The sequence below is a fragment of the Pan paniscus genome, chromosome 2, assembly GCF_029289425.2.
Source record: "Pan paniscus chromosome 2, NHGRI_mPanPan1-v2.0_pri, whole genome shotgun sequence".
NCBI classification, from domain to species: domain Eukaryota; kingdom Metazoa; phylum Chordata; class Mammalia; order Primates; family Hominidae; genus Pan; species Pan paniscus.
The window spans coordinates 136,442,915-136,462,894 of NC_085926.1; the positions used below are offsets into that span (position 1 = coordinate 136,442,915).

At 40.5% G+C, this 19,980-nt stretch overlaps 1 protein-coding gene across 5 annotated transcripts in view; it reads right to left on the reverse strand.

Annotated features, from left to right (window-relative positions):
* CEP70 (centrosomal protein 70) overlaps nucleotides 1–19,980 on the reverse strand; it is a 134,729-nt gene that overhangs the window by 75,418 nt on the left and 39,331 nt on the right. For all 5 annotated transcript variants that reach the window (XR_008624898.2, XR_008624899.2, XM_008976052.5 and 2 more), the window contains one exon: nucleotides 1,722–1,891. Coding sequence is in view for 3 of the 5 variants with exons in the window: in XM_008976052.5 (XP_008974300.5) it covers nucleotides 1,722–1,891 (170 nt within the window). In the remaining 2 variants the exon portion in view is untranslated. The remainder of the gene's footprint in view (nucleotides 1–1,721; nucleotides 1,892–19,980) is intronic.

Below are 19,980 nucleotides of genomic sequence, written 5' to 3' on the forward strand. Positions count from 1 at the left end.
ACCAGGTCACTGAATGCAGGAATCATGGCTTTCCTCATCTGTGTGTGCCCTATTACTTAGCCCAGTACCCGTGTAACTTTTAATAATATCTGTAGTGGCTACAACTCATGTATTTCCAATAGGTTTAATTCACAATTTTTCATTTCAGTGTCTCAAACTGAAAGTTTGCATTGACAAAAATCAAACAGTGGAAAATCTCTGGCCCACTGGACAAATTCATACCTGAATTAGCCTGACTTCATCTGGTACATTGCAAGTTCTCTCAGTGCTTCTCTCACCCTCTTACCCAGTCATCTTAACTGTTTTTTGTTTTTTCATTCTTCCCTTCCAATTTCTCTCTTCTTCTTCCCACTGCAGTTCTCTCTCCCTCACCTCTCTCCTTTTTGTTCTTCCTTACCTCTCCTATTTTTCTTACCTTGCCTCCCTCTTCTATTTATTCACACCTCTCACTAACATTTTTATTTTTTTTATGTGTTTGTCGTTACTTTTCCTTCAAGAGGATGAAAATTATATATGTGTATATATGTGTATTATCTCTCAAATAATTATCAAAAAATCTATAGTTTTAACTTGTTTTTACTTTATATCTGACCTCATTTATTTTTATAGTAAAATAGAAACATCTAATTATTCAAGATTTCCAGTCCTACTAGGTAAACATATAATACCGCTTAAAATGCAATCAGTTTAAACTGTTAAGAGAAAAAAAGAAGGTGCTAGTACATAAGAGAGAATATGTATATAATATCCATACTACTTATATTGCTAAAAATAACACTAAACATTTAAAATCAATTACCTATAGGGGAGGTAAGGATAGGATAGAATAAAGGGGACAGGAATGAAAACACAACTTCTCTGAATATAAATAATGAATAGTTTTGATTTTGCAATTATATAAATGTTTACACATTCAAAAGTAAAAATTTAAAAAGCAATCCCTGAAAATTGAAAAGAAATTGAAACAAACCTAACTGCATTATAATTTGGTGACGCAAACACACAGAGAAACAAGTATTTCAAGATATTTTAGAAATATACATCTTGACTGCATACATAGTGGAATATATTAATATCAAAGAGAGCTGCCCAGAAATTTAAATTTCATTCAGTAGGCTTATTGTTAGTAATTCTAGTTTTATTATTTTGAAACTATTTTTATGTATTATAGGATATAGCAAATAATTATAATATTGTTCTTAAGAATGATTTTCAGTAGAAAAGACAACAGTTACAAATGTAAAATCAGAATTTAAATAAAAATACTATCTTAACTTCAGCTAGGTTAAAAAAAAATCAATGATGATTTTTTTTTCCCTCCAAAATATACAGTCCCTGGTTCTTTCCACTAAAAACTCCTAAAATCAATAACATAATAAAACTAAGCAACCCCAAAACCCATACAGTGATCTCTCAATAGTATTCTTCACTAAAAGGATCAGTTATTTTGAGAAATGTCTGATTAATTATGAATTTATTTAAAAGTTTAGTGTTATTTTTAGTAAATGTTCAATTCCATTCTTCAAAGGACCTCTAGAACAAAAAAAAAAAAAAAAAGAAAAAGAAAAGGATGAGCAGGGAAAAACAACGCAGAAGAGGAGGAGGGAGAGGCTTTTCTAGTTTATAAGAGTTATAACCACCCCCAAGATAATATCAGGTAAAACAAACAAACAAACACAACAATGAATCTAGCTACATATCAATTTATGTAGCAAAATTACTGTCTATCCAAGACGGTATGAGGAACTCTTTTGCACAGATAGGCAAACACTCTGTTTTGAGTGACAATGCGATCTTCTTCCTCCTTTTTTAATCTACAGACTTCCATTTGCAAAGAAGCAATAGTTTCTTGTTGCTCCGTTCGTTTTTTCTTATAATGCTGGCACTTCACCTATAAGATATTTTTTAAAAACATGATTATGATATGTACATCTAGGACATGCTATCCTAACAATATTGTACACAAAGGCATCTTCATAGTTTCTATTGAGCTGTTTCATTAAAGAACTTCAGTATTGAGGCTATTTTTAAATGAGTATAAGCTCCAGGAACATTAATATATCATAAACCTGAAAAAATATAAGTCAAATAGCTATAAAATGGGGAAACTACAGTTCATAATTGCATGCATTCAAGACATTTCTTACCAAGTAAAGGAACTCAAGAATTTCCATAAAACTGGTATAATTTTATGTTTAAGTTTACATTAAAACAATAATCAGGAAAGAATCAATATTAATTGGGGATTGCAAATGGTGTAGTCAACTTAGGCATTCATGCAATGTGAGTGACTGCAAACTTACAGTAAGTCCATAACCAGGAAATTATCATCAAGAAATAATCAGGGAGAATGACATCACCAAAATGGCAAAGTTGAAGCAATCTGGCTTCACTTCCCCCAACAGAAAACCAAAAACCAATATCCAATGCCAAGATTATTACCAGCAATATCCCAGAACTCAAATCTGAGGATGGGACAATCCCCGGGACCACAAAGAAGTGAAAAAATTTCAAGCAGATGGTAAGAGAATCGGACTTCTGTAACTGTGATGCTTCTCCCCTAATCTGCAAGGAATTGCCTGTGGAAAATTTTCCCCAGACTCAGTTTCTATACTGGAAAAAGTGAGATCAAGACCAACTTCCCCACTATCTTGGGTTCCTTGCAGGAGAACTGTTCCTGCCTCAACCCACAGAAAGCATCACAAGTGCCTATAGCAAGAAAAACTGAGAGCAACCAAAGACAAAGATGGAAGGTGGGAATAGCAGCAACCCCAGCCTGCAAAATCTGCTTGGTATCTCAGCCAAAGAAGATGCTAAATCAGAGTGGCTGTTCAGCAGCACCACACTGTAGGAGATACACTCTACAGGTTCACTGGATATGAAACCCTAGCCAGCTTTTCCACACAGCTGGGGTATCCCATTTGGGATCTCCCCAAACTAGTACCATCAGCACTCTGAATGCTTGCCAGAGCTGTGGTAAACCTGGACATGAGCCACCATCTAGTACCAAGAAGGAAGCAGTGACCTAGCATAAAGGAAATTCAACAGGTGAATTGTAAAGAACCTGTATGTAAACATATCCAAGAAAAACCCAAACCAGCCAGACAGTGAAAACTGAAATAACTAATCCTTCAATGAGAAGACATAGATATATGTCCACAAGAAACAACAGCAAACAAAGAACCATGACCCCCACAGATGGAAAAAGGAGCCAGTGACTGACCCTAACGAGACAGTGATGTGAGATTCTTCAGATCAAGAATCCTTATTCTTTTTCTTTTTTTTTTAAGTCATCTGGTTCTGGGCCTTTATTTGTTCAGAGGTTTTGATTCTTGACATAATCCATTGTTACACATCTACTAAAGTTTTTTACTTCTTCTTGAGCCAGTTTTGGCTATTTCTGTGTTGCTAGAAATATGTCCATTTCATCTAGGTTAGCTAATCTGTTGTCATATAATTGTTCAAAGTATAGTCTTATAATCATTGCTTTAATGGAGGGGTGGAGGTTTAGGGTTTACTTCCTTACAACTTTCAGTGATGTTAAATCTCTTTTATCATTGTTTTCGTTTGTTTGTTTGAGACAGAGTCTCACTGTCGCCCAGGCTGGAGTGCAGTGGCATGATCTCAGCTTACTGCAACTTCCACCTCCTGGGTTCAAGTGATTCTCCTGCCTCACCCAAGTTGCTAGGATTACAGGTGCATACCATCACACCTGGATAGTTTTTGTATTTTTAGTAGAGCCAAGGTTTCACCATGTTGGGCAAGCTGGTCTGACCTCAAGTGATCCTCCTGCCTTGGCCTCCGAAAGTGCTGGGATTACAGGTGTGAGCCACCATGCCCAGCCCTTTTTATCATTGTTAAAGAATTTTCATGTTATATCTCTATATTCCTTAATCATTGCTTCTTCCTAATCCCTGTCTGCCCAGGATTCAAAAACTCAGTGAACTCCAATATAACACAGGGAATCAATTCAGAAATCTATCAGTGAAATTTTAAAAAGGTATTGAAATAATAACTTTTAAAAAATCAAACAGAAATCCTGGGACTGAGAAATACATTCCCTGAACTGAAAAATGCATTAGAGGCTTTTAATAGCAGAATGGATCAAGCAGAGGAAAGAATCAGTGAGCCTGAAGACAGGCTACTTGAAAATAAACAGAGAAGAAAAAAGAAAAAAGAATACCTACAAAATATAGAAAATTACCTCAAAAGAGCAAACCTAAGAATCATTGGCCTTCAAGAAGGAGTTGAGAAAGAGCAAGGGGTAGAAAACTTATTCAAAGAAATAGTAACAGAAAAGTATCCAAATTTACACAAAGATATAAACATCCATGAACAGGAAGGTCAGAGATCACCAAACAGATTCAATTCAAATAAGCCTACCCCAAGGCATATAATAAATTCCCACCTAGGCAATACCATACTGGACATAGGAATGAGTAAAGATTTCATGACAAAGACACCAAAAGCAATTGCAACAGAAGCAAAAATTGACAAATGAGATCTAATTAAACTTAAGAGCTTCTGCACAGCAAAAGTAACAAAGTAAATAGAAAACCTACAGAATGGGAGGAAACATCTGAAACTATGCATCCGACAAAGGTCTAACGGCTAGCATCTATAAGGAACTAAATTTAGAAGAGAAAAACAAATTCATTAAGAAGTCGGCAAAGGACATGAATAGACACTTTTCAAAAGAAGACATACATGCAGCCAACAAGCATATTAAAAAAAAAAGCTTAGGCCGGGCACGGTGGCTCATGCCTGTAATCCCAACACTTTGGGAGGCTGAGGCAAGTGGATCACCTGAGGCCAGGAGTTCGAGACCAGCCCGGCCAACATGGTGAAACCCACTCTCTACTAAAAATAAATTATTCAGATGTGGTGGCGCATGCCTGTAGTCCCAGCTACTCAGGAGGCTGAAGGAGGGGAATCGCTTGAACCCGGGAGGTTGCAATGAGCCGAGACCACACCACTGCACTCCAGCCTGGGCAACAGAGCAAGACTATGTAAAAAAAAAAAAAAAAAAAAAAAAAAAAAAGCTCAATATCACTGATCATTAGAGAAATGCAAATCGAAACCACAATGAGATACCATCTCACACCAGTCAGAAAGCTATTATTAAAAAGTCAAAAAATAAGGCAAGGCAAGGTTGCAGAGGAAAGGGAACACTTATACACTGTTGATGGGAGTGTAAATTATTTTAACCATTGTGGAAAGCAGTGTGGCAATTCCTCAAAGAGCTAAAAGCAGAACTACCATTTGAACCAGCAATCTCATTATTGGGTATATACCCAGAGGAATACAAATCATTCTACCATAAAGAAACATGCATGAATGTTCACTGCAGCACTATTCACAACAGCAAAAACATGGAATCAACTGAAATACTCATCAATGGTAGACTGGATAAAGAAAATGTGATACATATACACCATAGAATACTACATAGCCATAAAAAAGAACAAGATCATGTCTTTTGCGAGAACATGGATGGAGCTGAAGGGCATTATCCTTAGCAAACTAATGCAGAACAGAAAACCAACACTTATAAGTGGGAGCTAAATGATGAGAACTTATGAACACAAAGAAGGTAACAACAGACACTGGGGTGGAGGGTGGGAGAAGGAAGAGAAGGAGAAAAGATAACTATTGGGTACTGGGCTTAATGCCTGGGTGATGAAATAATCTGTATAACAAACCCCAATGAAATAAGTTTACCTATGTAACAAACCTTCACATTTACCCAAATCTAAAAGTTTAATAAATAAGTACATTCTCAAAGTCAAGCACAAAGAGAAGATCCTAAAAGCATCAAGAGAAAAGAAGAAAACAAAATATAAAGGAGCTCTGATTTATCTGGCAATAGAATCCTCAGCAGAAAGCATATTGGCCAGGAGGGAGTGAAATGACATATTCAACGTGGTGCTGAAAGAAAAAGAAAAAAAAAACAAACCTGTCAACCAAGAATATTATTCTCAGCAAAGCTATCTTTGAAATACAAAGGAGATAAAGCCTTTACCAGGACAAGCAAACACTTGAAAGGGACTCATAAGAAATGCTAAAGGGAGTTCTTCACTATGAAAGAGAAGGACATCACATGCAAAAACAAAAAAACATTTGAAGGTATAAAACCCATTGGTAAAAGTGAATATACAGACAAACGCAGAATACTCTAATAATATAATTGTGGTGTGTAATCCAGTCATATCTCTAGTATGAATACTAAAAGACAAATCTACTTAAAACAATAGGCTAGGCACAGTGGCTCATGCCTATAATCCCAGCACTTTGGGAGGCAGAGGCAGGCAGATTGCTTGAGCTTAGGAATTTGAGACCAGCCAGGGCAATATGGCAAAGCCCCATCTCTACCAAAAATACAAAAAGTTAGCTGAGTGTCGTAGCATGCACCTATGATCCCAGCTACTTGAGAGGCTGAGGTGGGAGCATCACAGGATCCTCAGTGTGTCGCTTCACCAGCCAGAAACCTCTGTGGCCAGTGGTACCTCTGCTTGAGTTTTGCTCACACCTGCTGGGCTTATTCCGCCCACTCGGCCTGGCAGGCTGCACTCAGCTTGTGCTACCAGCCCAGACCCCATGCCTGCTAAGGGCAAGCCAGGTGCAGAGCAGTGAGGGGTGTGTGAGTTAGCAAATGTGGGGTCTGGCTATGTGCACAGCCAGGCACACTGGCTGTTGCAGTGAGGCAGGCAGCTCCAGCCACCAGCACAGGCACTGGCTCCATGTGAGACTGTGGCCGGACCAGATGTACTGCAAGCAGCTTCCGCTGTGGGCACCAATGCCTGGACAAGGGGGATGCAGGGGCGCCTGAAAGCTCAGAGATGCCAGGAACCACAGAGGCCCAAAGAGGGTGTTATAGTGTGTCAGAGCCCTGGCTCTGGGAGCCCTGAGGTTTGGGATCCCAGAAGAGTCACAACTCTTCTCTCCTTGTTGCCCGCAGCACAGCAAGTCGGGGGATGTGTTTCAGGTGGCACATGTTTCAGCCCATTTGTGTTACAACTGTTTCAGTCCCACCACCCTGCTCTGGCCAGTGGCTCCTGGGCTGGCCTGGCCCCACAGCTGCTTCCCATTGCATGGGGCAGCCACCAGGTGCCAGTGGAGGGTGGGAGGCCTATGATGTGACAGCAGCTCTGGCTCAGAAATCCTGAGGTCTGGGCCCCTAGAAAGGTCACCACTCTTCACTCACGCAGTATGTCTGTGTCACCACGCACAGCCCAGCGAGTCAGCCAGGAACGTGTTACAGCTCCTTTCACTCCCGCCATTCAGTGAGTCCCAAGTTCTTGTCCTGTGTCCAGGAAGAATGAGGTTACACAGACAACTGGAAGGTGAGCAAGGTGGAGAGAAGCCTTATTGAGTGACAGAACAACTCTCAGTAGAGAGGAGACCCTAAGTGGGCAGCTCCTATCCACAGTCAGGTAGTCCCAATGAGTTGATGAGTCCCTGAGTCTAGCTGAGCCTTGGGTTTTTACGGGCTCAGAAGGGAGGAAGTATGTGCTGACTGGTCCATGGACAGCCATGGGAAGGCCTGGAAAAAGCATCATCCAATTGGCCAAAATGCATGAAGGAAGTTCTCACTCCAGGTTGCGGACTCCACCTGGCACTGGCAGCCTGGCCTCCAGGCTTCAGGCTGTCCTTGGCTTGAAGGTGAGGTTTCACTGAGGACCTGCCCCTTCTGCCTAGGAACCTGTCTACCTCTCACCACCATCAACATGCCATCTGCAGTGCCCAGGCTGTCCGCACTGCAGGGCACTCACAGGCCCACGCCAAGCTGCCCTCAACCTCCCGGCCTCCCTTCTGCGCTCGTCGGCATCCAAAGTCTTGGGGGAACCAAGGCAGTAGGGGGCTGGCATGTCAGCACTGCCCCGAGTGTGCACACACCTGACTGGGTCATGACAGCACCCGTGCTCAGCCACAACTTCACTCTACACCAGAGTGGGTACTGGGAGTGAAGAGAGGCCAGGCAGTGGGAGCAAGTACTTCCAAGTCTGAGGGGGCAGGGGGCAGGGGGCTTTCCAGGCCCATAAGAGCTCAGGGATGCCCAAGTCCCAAGCTGTGGCTGGGCAGATGCAGCTGTGCCTGGGAGCACAGGGTCCCCACTGGGATCATCTGTTCCTAGCCCCTGACAGCTCCATGGAGCATGCAGCCCCGCCTGCACCTCCTCCACTGCTGGCTTCCTTACAGCAGCTGCTTCAGATTTGCTGCCACCTCTATCAGGAGGATAGCTTGAGCCTGGGAAGTGGAGGTTGTGGTGAACTGAGATTGCACCACTGCAATCCAACCTGGGTGACAGAGTGAGACCCCATCTCAAAAAAACAAAAACAAAAACAAAAAGCTCCCCCCCAAAATAACTACAGCAACTTGTTAAGGTATAGGTAATATAAAAAGATGTAAACTGAGACAACAAAAAGTCATAATATGATGGAGTAAAAGTGTATAATGTTTTAGTTTTTCCTTTGTTTGTTTCTATTATTTGTGATCAAGGCAAGATATCTATTTAAAGTAACCTGTTGTCCAGGCACAGGCTCATGCCTGTAATCTCCACACTTTCGGAGGCTAAAGCAGGAGAATTGCTTGAGGCCAGGAGTTCAAGACCAACCTGGCCAACGCAGTGAAATCCCCATCTCTTTTAAAAACTCCTTAACTTAAAAAATAACTTGTTATATCTATAAAATTTTTTGTAAATCTCATGGTAACTACAAAGCAAAAATAAAACAGGTACACTAAAAAAAAGCAAAAAATTAAAACAACCAAAAAAGAAGAAAATCACTTGACCACAAAGGAAGACAGTAAAAAAGGAAGAAAACACAATGAGATATTATCTCACTCCAGTTAGAATGGCTATTACTCAAAAGACAAAAAAAAAAAAAAAAAAAGTACTGGTGAGGATATAGAGAAAGAGGAATCCTGGTACACTATAGGTGGGAATGAAAACTCATACAACTACTATGGAAAACAGTATGGAGGTTCCTCAAAAAACTAAACCATATGATCCAGCAAACCCACTACAGAGTGTGTATGTATGTATGTATGTATGTATGTATGTATGTATGTATGCGTGTGTATATATATATATACACACATATTATATATATAAACATATTGAAGAGGTATCTGTACTCTCTTGTTTATTGCAGCACTATTCACAACAGCCAAAATATGAATTCAACCTAGGTGTCCATCAATGGATGACTGGAAAAAGAAAATGTGGTATGTGTACACAAATGGAATATTATTCAGCCATAAAAAGGAATGAAATCCTGTCACATGCAGCTACATGGATGAAAATGGAGGTCATTACGTTAAATGAAATAAGCCAGGCCCTGAAAGACAACTATTGCACATTCTCACTTAAATGTGGAAACCAAAAAAGCAGATCTCAGAAAGACAGAGCGAAACAGTGGTTAACAGAGGCTACAAAAAGTAGGAGGGAAGGGGGAAATGAAGAGAGGTTGATTAATGGGTACAACAATACAGATACATAGAAGGAATAAGATGTAGTATATGATAGCACAGTAGGTTGACTATATTAACAATAATCTATTATATATTTCAAAATAGCTGGAAGAGAAGAATTCTAATGTCTCCAACATAAAAAAATATAAATATTTGAGGTGATGGATATCTCATTTACCTTGATTTGATAATTACACATTATATGAATATGTCAAAATATCTCATGTAGCATGAAAATTGTTGCGGGAAGTCAGGGACCCCAAATGGTGGGACCAACTGGACCCAGGGCAGAGGAACATAAATTGTGAAGATTTCATGGACATTTATCAGTTCCCAAAATTAATACTTTTATAATTTCTTATACCTGTCTTTACTGCAATCTCTGAACATAAATTGTGAAGATTTCATGGACATTTATCAGTTCCCAAATAATACTCTTATAATTTCTTATGCCTGTCTTTACTTTAATCTCTTAATCCTGTTATCTTTGTAAGCTGAGAATGTATGTCACTTCAGGACCACTATTGTACAAATTGATTGTAAAACATGTGTGTTTGAACAATATGAAATCAGCGCACCTTGAAAAAGAACAGAATAACAGTGATTTTCAGGGAACAAGGAAAGACAACCATAAGGTCTGACTGCCTGCAGGGTCAGGCAGAATAGAGCCATATTTTTCTTCTTTCGGAGAGCCTATAAATGGATGTACAAGTAGGAGAGATACCGCTGAATTCTTTTCCCAGCAAGGAATATTAATAATTAATACCCTGGGGAAGGAATGCATTCCTGAGGGGAGGTCTATAAACGGCCGCTCTGGGAGTGTCTGTCTTATGCGGTTGAGATAAGGACTGAAATACACCCCGGTCTCCTGCAGTACCCTCAGGCTTACTAGGATTGGGAAATTCCAGCCTGGTAAATTTGAGGTCAGACCAGTTCTCTGCTCTCAAACCCTGTTTTCTGTTGTTTAAGATGTTTATCAAGACAATATGTGCACAGCTGAACACAGACCGTCATTAGTAATACTAATTTTGCCCTTTGCCTTGTGATCTTTGCTTTGCCCTTTGCCTTGTGATCTTTATTGCCCTTTAAAGCATGTGATCTTCGTGACCTACTCCCTGTTCATATACCCCCTCCCCTTTTAAAGTCTTTAATAAAAACCTGCTGGTTTTGTGGCTCAGGACATCATGGACCTACCAATATGTGATGTCACCCCCGGAGGCCCAGCTGTAAAAGTCCTCTCTTTGTACTCTTTCTCTTTTTTCTCAGACCAGCCAACACTTAGGGAAAACAGAAAGAACCTACGTTGAAATACTGGGGGCGGGTTCCCCCAGTAGAAAATATGTATAGCTAGTATGTATCAATAAAAAAGAGTCAGTATGTACCCTAAGATTTATACAAAGGAATATGTATTTTCAACAATTTATTCTCTTGTCATCAGCAAGATATCACTTGCCTGGTTTCCCCTTATTCTCTAGCTTCTATCCCTCAGTATCCTTTTAAAGCTTATTATCAAAAAGCACTATCATAGCCAGATGCGGTGGCTCATGCCTGTAATCCCAGCACTTTGGGAGGCCAAGGTGGGCAGATCCCTTGAGGTCAGGAGTTCGCGATCAGCCTGGCCAACAAGGTGAAACCCCGTCTCTACTGAAAATACAAAACTTAGCTGGGTGTGGTGGTGGGTGCCTGTAGTCCCAGCTACTCAGGAGGCTGAGGCACAAGAATTGCTTGAACCCAGCAGGTGGAGGTTGCAGTGAGCCGAGATCATGCCACTGCATTCCAGCCTGAGTGACAAAGCGAGTCTCCATCTCAAAACAAATCAACAAATAAAAAAAAACAAAAAACACTATCACCCTTATTAATATACTATTCATAAATGAAAAAGACTCAGTGAAAACCCTTTTCCCTACCTGGCCTGTATAATACGGACACAAATCTCTTACGGAACAGGACACTCATGTCTAAGCACATGTTCATGTGCCCATCGTGTAATGTTTGCTGAGACTTAGCAACCCTCAGAGGAAAAAAGGTTCTCAGCTTCTGGAACTATTTCATCTTATAAGATGAAAAATGAAATGAAATGAAATTGAAATGAAATAATGAAATTGAAATGAAATAAAAAACGGATGTGACTCATGGCTACTCTAGTACCATGGGTTACATCCAGAAGGAATCCTCTGCCTCAGCCCTCCCTAGAAGCCAGGCAGGGCCTCTGCAGCCAAGTGATGAGGATGTCAGTCCCACCTGTTTCTACAAGTTAAGCCATGAACTAGAACTAGAAATTGAGTTTTACAAAACTGTAGGATAGAAAAGCAATACAGTAGTCCTCCTTATCCATGGGGGATACATTCCAGGATCCTCAGTGGATGCGCGAAACTTCAAATAGTACTGAACCCAATTGCCATCAATTGGAACATACGAGTTTCTGCTTATGACTTCCACCAACAAATTAATGGCCTTTTCCATCTTAACTGTGCACTATCACTCACTGTGGCCATAACAGTTGCAGTTTGAGGTGTGATAACAAAACTAGCATTAATTTCTTTTTCCTTTGTCAGGATAACATAGAAGATTCATTCTCACCATAGATCTTAGCAACCTCAGCAATTTTTTTTCTTTCCTTATTAAGCCAAGAACTTTCACCTTTTCACTTAAAGGAAGTACTTCACAGCTTCTCTTTGGCATATCCAAATTGCCAGCATCATTCCTCTTGCATCTTGGGCCTATTATTAAGTAAAATAAGGGGTACCTGAAAATAAGTACTGTGATACTATGACAGTAGATCTGATAACCAGGACAGCTACCAAGTGACTAATGGGCACGTAGCACATACAGTGTGGATAAGGTGGAAAAGGGATGATTCATGTCCTGAATGGGACTGAACAAGATTGTGTGAGATTTCATCATGCTACTCAGAATAGTGTACAATTTTAAACTTATGAACTATTTATTTCTGGAATTTTCCATTTAATATTTTTGAACTGCAATTGACTGACCACAGGGAACTGAAATCACAAAAAGCAAAACCATGGATGAGGGGGAACTACTGTATACAAAAATCAGTTAGATATCTCCTAATTCATTGTATCAGGCCAACATTATCCTGATACCAAAGCCAGAGATACTACAAAAAGAAGAGAACTACAGACGAATATCTATTATGAATATGAATGCAAAAATCCTGAACAAAATATTAGCAGGCCAAATTCAATAGCATATTAAAAGGATTATATATACCACAACCAAGTGGAATTTATCCCTGGAATGCAAAGATGGCTCAACATACAAAAAATCAATGTAATACACCGCATTAGCACAATAAAGGAAAAAAGCCATATAATCATCTCAATTTTCAAAAATCCCAAAACACTCCTGGGGAAACTTTAGCCCCCAAAGCTAAACTCACTTCTTTGGGTTTCCTTTCTAAGATCATGGTATGTGCACAGCATCTTCCTCCAAAGAGGATTTTGATTTTACGTAAAATGCAATATATAAACTATCATTTCTCCAACTCCTTAAACTAAGATCTTGGCTTGAGGTTCCCTGGTTATATCCAGGAGATTGGAAACCAGATTGTGACCCTGCTTACTCTTTGGAATAAGATGCCTTAATCTTAGGCTTCAAATAATTCCCATTAATACTTTTTAAAATACTATTCCCTGCATATGCAGATAAGCAGGCACATAAGGAAACAAGACACCATGAACTACAGTGTAAAGAAACAAGACATGGAAATTCTAGGGGAAAATGGCAGATAGGAGGCAGGACTAGATTGCAGTTCCCACTCAGACGAACAGAGCAGTGGGTGGAGACTCACATCATGAACTTTTGCTCCAAAACTACTACAGGAATACATCAGGAAAGCTGAGAAAATCCACAGACCCTCTGAAAGAAGCAGACTGCTCCTGCAGGACCTAGGAGACACCCCAAATATTGTGAATGCCCAAGCTATGAAAGTAGGAAAGGAGAGATTGTCCACCCCTGAATACATACCCTCACTGGGGAACCTGAAGGTCTAGCTCACGGGACAGGATTTGACTTTACCTGGAGCTGAGTCAAATTAGAGAGCTGAGCAAAATAAAGGGGTAGAGGAAGGAATGGGAAAAGCCCTGTGGGCTCTCTGGGTCCCCTGGGAAGCCATTTCTGACTTGTCTCACAGGGGTCCTTTGGGAGGGCTGACAGAGGAACTGGTAAAAGACCATACAGGAAGGAAACCTCCAGCTGAACTTTCTAATAACTCCAACAGGACGTGAAGCTTTCTGGCCAAACTCGGGGAAGGGCATGAATCTAGTGTGCAGATTTGAGAAGCGGGGAGGCATGGAAGCCCTGCTGGCTTTCTCAGCTGGGAGGCTGGTAGCCTGAGGCAAATTCTCAGCTCTGCTCACTCATTGCCTGGAAACAAACTTGGTGTTGTTGGGTGGGGTGGGGTGGTGGGCATTATGGGAGTGAGACCGGCCTTTTGGATTGCGTGGGAGCTGGGTGAGGCCTATAACTTCCTGCTTTCCCCAACTTCCCTGACAATCTGCATGACACAGCAGAGGCAGCCATAATTCTGCTGGGAACAGAACTCCACTGAACCTGGGACCCATACCCCCATGCCCCACAGCAGCTGCAGCAAGCCCCGCCCAAGGAGAATCTGAGCTCAGACACGCCTAACCCTGGCCCAACATGATGGTCCTTCTCTATCCGCTCTGGTAGCTGAAGACAAAGGGCATATTCTCTTGGGAGTTCTAGGGCCCTGCCTACTGCCTGATCCCCGTTATACTACCACAGCTGATGCTCTCTTGAATGTGCCACCTCCTGGCAGGAGGTCAACCAGTGTAAAAATAGCACATTAAACAACCAAAACTAAAAATCCTCACAGAGTCCATTTCACTCCCATGCCACTTCCACCAAAGCAGGTGCTAGTATCCACTGCTGAGAGACATGAAGACGGTTCACATCAAAGGACTCTGTGCAGATAATCCCCAGTACCAGCCTGGATCCTGGTAGCCCTTCTGGGTGGTTAGATCCAGAAGAGAAATAACAATCATTACAGCTCAGCTCTCAGGAAGCCACATCCCTGGAAAAAGGGAGATAGTATTACATCAAAGGAACATCCCGTGGGACAAAAGAATCTGAACAGCAGCCTTGAGGCCCAGACCTTCCCACTGACATAGCCTACCCAAATGAGAAGGAACCAGAAAAACAATTCTGATATGACAAAACAAGGCTCTTTAACACTCCCCAAAAATTACACTAGCTCACCAGCAATGGATCCAAACCAAGAAGAAATCCCTGATTTACCTGAAAATAATTCAGAAGGGTGATTATTAAGCTAATCAAGGAGGCACCAGAGAAGGGTGAAGTCCAACTTTTAAAAAATTCAAAAAATGATACAAGAAATGAGGAGAGAAATCTTCAGTGAAAAGATTGCATACATTTTTTGTTGTTGTTGTTTTTGAGACAGAGTTTCGCTCTTGTCACCCATGCTGGAGTGCAATGGAGTGATCTTGGCTCACTGCAACCTCCGCCTCCCAGGTTCAAGCGATTCTCCTGCCTCAGTCTCCTGAGTAGCTGGGATTACAGGCATGTGCCACCACGCTTGGCTAATTTTGTATTTTTAGCAGAGATGAGATTTCTTCATGTTGGCCAGGCTGGTCTCAAACTCCTGACCTCACGTGATCTGCCCGCCTCAGCCTCCCAAAGTGCTGGGATTACAGGCATGAGCCACCGTGCCTGGCCGATTGCATAAATTAAAAAACAATCACAACTTCAGGAAATAAAGGACAAAGAGAAAGGCAAAATGTTCTGGAAAGTCTCAGCAATAGAATTGAACAAGCAGAAGAAAGAACTTCAGAGCCTGAAGACAAGCTTTACGAATTAACCCAATCCAACAATGACAAAGAAAATGAATAAAAGAAAATGAACAAAGTCTCCAAGAAGTTTGGGATTATGTTAAACGACCAAATCTAAGAATAGCTGTCATGCCTGAGGAAGAAGAGAAATCTAAAAGTTTGGAAAACATCTCTGGGGGAATAATTGAGGAAAAGTTCCCCAGCCTTGCTAAAGACCTAGACATTCAAATACAAGAGGCTCAAAGAACACCTGAGAAATTCATCGCAAAAAGATTGCCTAGGCACATTGTCATCAGGTTATTTAAAGTCAAGACAAAGGAAAGAATCTTAAGAGCTGTGAGGCAAAAGCACCAGGTAACCTATAAAGGAAAACCTATAAGATTAACAGCAGATTTCTCAGCAGAAAACTATAAGCTAGAAGGGATTGGAGCCATATATTTAGCCTCCTTAAACAAAACAATTATCAGCCAAGAATTTTGTATCCAGAGAAACTAAGCTTCACAAAGGAAAGATAGTCTTTATCAGACAAACAAATGCTGAGAGAATTCACCACTAACAAGCCAGCAATACAAGAACTACTAAAAGAGCTCTAAATCTTTAAACAAATCCTGAAAACACATCAAAACAGAACCTTTTCAAAGCATAAATGTCACAGGACCTATAAAACAAAAATACAATTAAAAAAATCTGGCTGGGTGCAGTGGTTCATGCCTGCAATCCCAGCACTTTGGGAGAATGAGGCAGGTGGATCACATGAGGTCAGGAGTTCAAGACCAGCCTGGCCAACATAGTGAAACCCCGTCTATACTAAAAATACAAAAATTCACCAGGCATGTTGGCGTGTGTCTGTAGTTCCAGCCACTCAGGAGGCTGAGGCAGGAGAATCACTTGAACCCAGGAGGCAGAGGTTGCAGTGAGCCGATATCCCGCCACTGCACTCCAGTCTGGGTGACAAGAGTGAAACTCCATAGCATGATGAATGGAATAGTACCTCACATCTTGATACTGATGTTGAATGTAAATTGCCTAAATGCTCCACTTAAAAGATACAGAATTGCACAATGGATAAGAATTCACCAATCATCTGTTGCCTTCAAGACACTCAACTAACATATAAGGACTTACATAAATGTCAGGTAAAGGGGTGAAAAAAGACATTCCATGCAAATGGGCACCAAAAGCGAGTAGGAGTAGCTATTCTTATATCAAACGAAACAAACTTTAAAGCAACAGCAGTTAAAAAACAGACAAACAGGGACATTATATAATGATAGAAAGCCTTGTCCAACAGGAAAATATCACAATCCTAAATACATATGTACCTAACCCTGGTGTTCCCAAATTTATGAAACAACTACTACTAGACATAAGTAATGAGATAGACAGCAACACAATAATAGTGGGGGACTTCAATACTCCACTGACAGCACTAGACAGGTCATCAAGACAGAAAATCAACAAAGAAACAATGGATTTAAACTATACCCCAGAACAAATAAACTTAACAGATATTTACAACACATTCTACCCAACAACTGTAGAATATACATTCTATTCATCAGCATATGGAACTATCTCCAAGACAGACCATATGATAGGCCACAAAACAAGTCTCAAAAAATTTAAGAAAATTGAAATTATATCAATTACTCTCTCAGACCACAGTGGAATAAAACTGAAAATCAACTCCAAAAGGTACCTTCAAAGCCATGCAAATACATGGAAATTAAATAACCTGCTCCTGAATGATCATTGGGTCAACAATAAAATCAAGATGGAAGTTTAAAAATTCTTTGAACCGAGAGATAATAGTGACATAACCTATCAAAACCTCTGGGATACAGTAAAGGCGGTGCTAAGAGGAAAATTCACCACCTTAAACGCTTACACCAAAAAGTCTGAAAGAACACAACTAGACAATCTAAGGTCACACCTCAAGGAACTAGAGAAACAAGAACAAACCTGACCCAAACCCAGCAGAAGAAAGGAAATAACCAAGATCAGAGCAGAGCTAAATGAAACTGAAACAATCAAACAAAAATACAAAAGATAAATGAAACAAAAAGCTGGTTCCTTGAAAAGATAAATAAAATTGATAGACCACCAGCAAGATTAACCAAGAGAAGAGAGAAGATCCAAATAAGCTGAATTAGAAATGAAGCGGGAGATATTACAACTGACACCACAGAAATACAAAAGATCATTCAAGGCTACTATCAAAACTTTTACACATATAAACTAGAAAACCTAGAGGAGATGGGTAAATTCCTAAAAAGACACAACTCCTAGTTTAAATCAGGAAGAATTCGAAACCCTAGACAGACCAATAACAAGCAGTGAGAACGAAATACTGCCTTCAAAAAAAAAAAATACCGGCCGGGCACGATGGCTCACGCCTGTAATCCTAGCACTTTGGGAGGCCAAGGTGGGTGGATCACGAGGTCAGGAGATCGAGACCATCCTGGCTAACACGGTGAAACCCCGTGTCTACTAAAAATACAAAAAAATTAGCTGGGTGTGGCAGCAGGCGTCTATAGTCCCAGCTACTCGGGAGGCTGAGGCAGGAGAATGGTGTGAACCCTGAAGGTGGAGCTTGCAGTGTGCTGAGATCGGGCCACTGCACTCCTGCCTGGGTGACAGAGAGAGACTCCATCTCAAAAAGACAAAAAAAAAAAAAAAAAAAAAAAAATCCAGGACTAGACAGATTCACAGGTGAATTCTACCAGACATTCAAAGAAGAATTGGTGTCAATCCTATTGACACTATTCCAAAAGACAGAGAAAGAGGGAATCCTCCCTAAATCATTCTATAAAGCCAGTATCACCCTAATACCAAAACTAGGAAAAGATATAACAAAAAAAGAAAACTACAGACAAATATCCCTGATGAACATAGATGCAAAAATCCTTAACAAAATATGAGCTAAATGAATTCAACAGCATATCAAAAAGATAATCCACCATGATCAAGTGGGTCTTATACCAGGTATGCAGGGATAGTTTAACATACAAAAGTCAATAAATGTGATACACCATATAAACAGAATTTAAAATAAAAATCACATGATCATCTCGATAAACTCAGAAAAAGCATTTGACAAAATCCAGGCCAGGCATGGTGGCTCACACCTGTAATCCCAACACTTTGGGAGGCTGAGGTGGGTGGATCACCTGAGGTCAGTAGTTCAAGACTAGCCTGGCCAACATGGTGAATGAAACCCTGTCTCTACTAAAAATACAAAAAATAGCCAGGCATGGTGGTGCATGCCTGTAATCCCAGCTACTCAGGAGACTGAGGCAGGAGAATCGCCTGAACCTGGGAGGCGGAGATTTCAGTGAGCCAAGATCATGCCACCGCACTCTAGCCTGGACAACAGAGTGAGACTCCATATGAAAAAAAAAAAATCCAGCATCCTTTTGTCATTAGAACCCTCAGCAGAATCAGCATACAAGGGACATACCTCAAAGTAATAAAAGCCATCTATGATAAATCCACAGCCAACATAATACTGGGAAAGTATTATGAAAGCATTCCCTTTGAGAACTGGAACAAGATAAGGATGCCTACTCTCACCACTTCTATTGAGAACTAGAACAAGACGAGGATGCCTACTCTCACCACTTCTATTCAACAGTAATACTGGAAGTTCTAGTCAGAGCAATCAAACAAGAGAAAGAAATAAAGGGCACCCAAATCAGTAAAGAGGAAGTCGAACTACTGCTGTTCACTGGCAATATGACTGTATACCTAGAAAACTCCTTAGAGTTTTCTAAAAAGCTCCCAGAACTGATAAATGAATTTAGCAAAGTTTCAGGATACAAAATTAATGTACACAAATCAGTATCTCTGCTATACACCAACAGTGACCAAGCTGAGAATCTAATCAATAACTCAGTCCCTTTTACTGTAAAAATAAAATAAAGTACTTAAGAATATACCTAACCAAGGAGGTGAAAGACCTCTTCAAGGAAAACTACAAAACATGGCTGAAAAAAATCACAGACAACACAAACAAATGGAAACACATCCTATGCTCATGGATGGGTAGAATCAATATTGTGAAAATGACCATACTGCCAAAACCAATCTACAAATACAATGCAATTCCCATCAAAATACCACCATCATTCTTCACAGAATTAGAAAAAACAAAAAACAATCCTAAAATTCACATGAAACCAAAAAAGAGCCCACATAGCCAAAGAATGACTAAGCAAAAAGAACAAATCTGGAGGCATCACATTATCTGACTTCAAACTATATTATAATGCTATAGTCACCAAAACAGCATGGTACTGGTATAAAAATAGGCACATAGACCAATGGAACAGAACAGAGAACTCATAAATAAAGCCAAATACTTACAGCCATCTGATCTTGGACAAAGCAAACAAAAACATGAAGTGGGGAAAGGACATCCTATTCAGCAAATGGTGCTGGGATAATTGGCACGCCACATGTAGAAGAATGAAACTGGATCCTCATCTCTGACCTTATGCAAAAATCAACTCAAGGCCAGACACAGTGGTTCATGCCTGTAATCCCAGCACTTTGGGAGGCGGGTAGATCATCTGAGGTCAGGAGTTCAAGACCAGCCTGGTGAACATTGTGAAACCCTGTCTCTACTAAAAATACATAAATTAGCTGGTCATGGTGGCAGGCACCTGTAATCCCA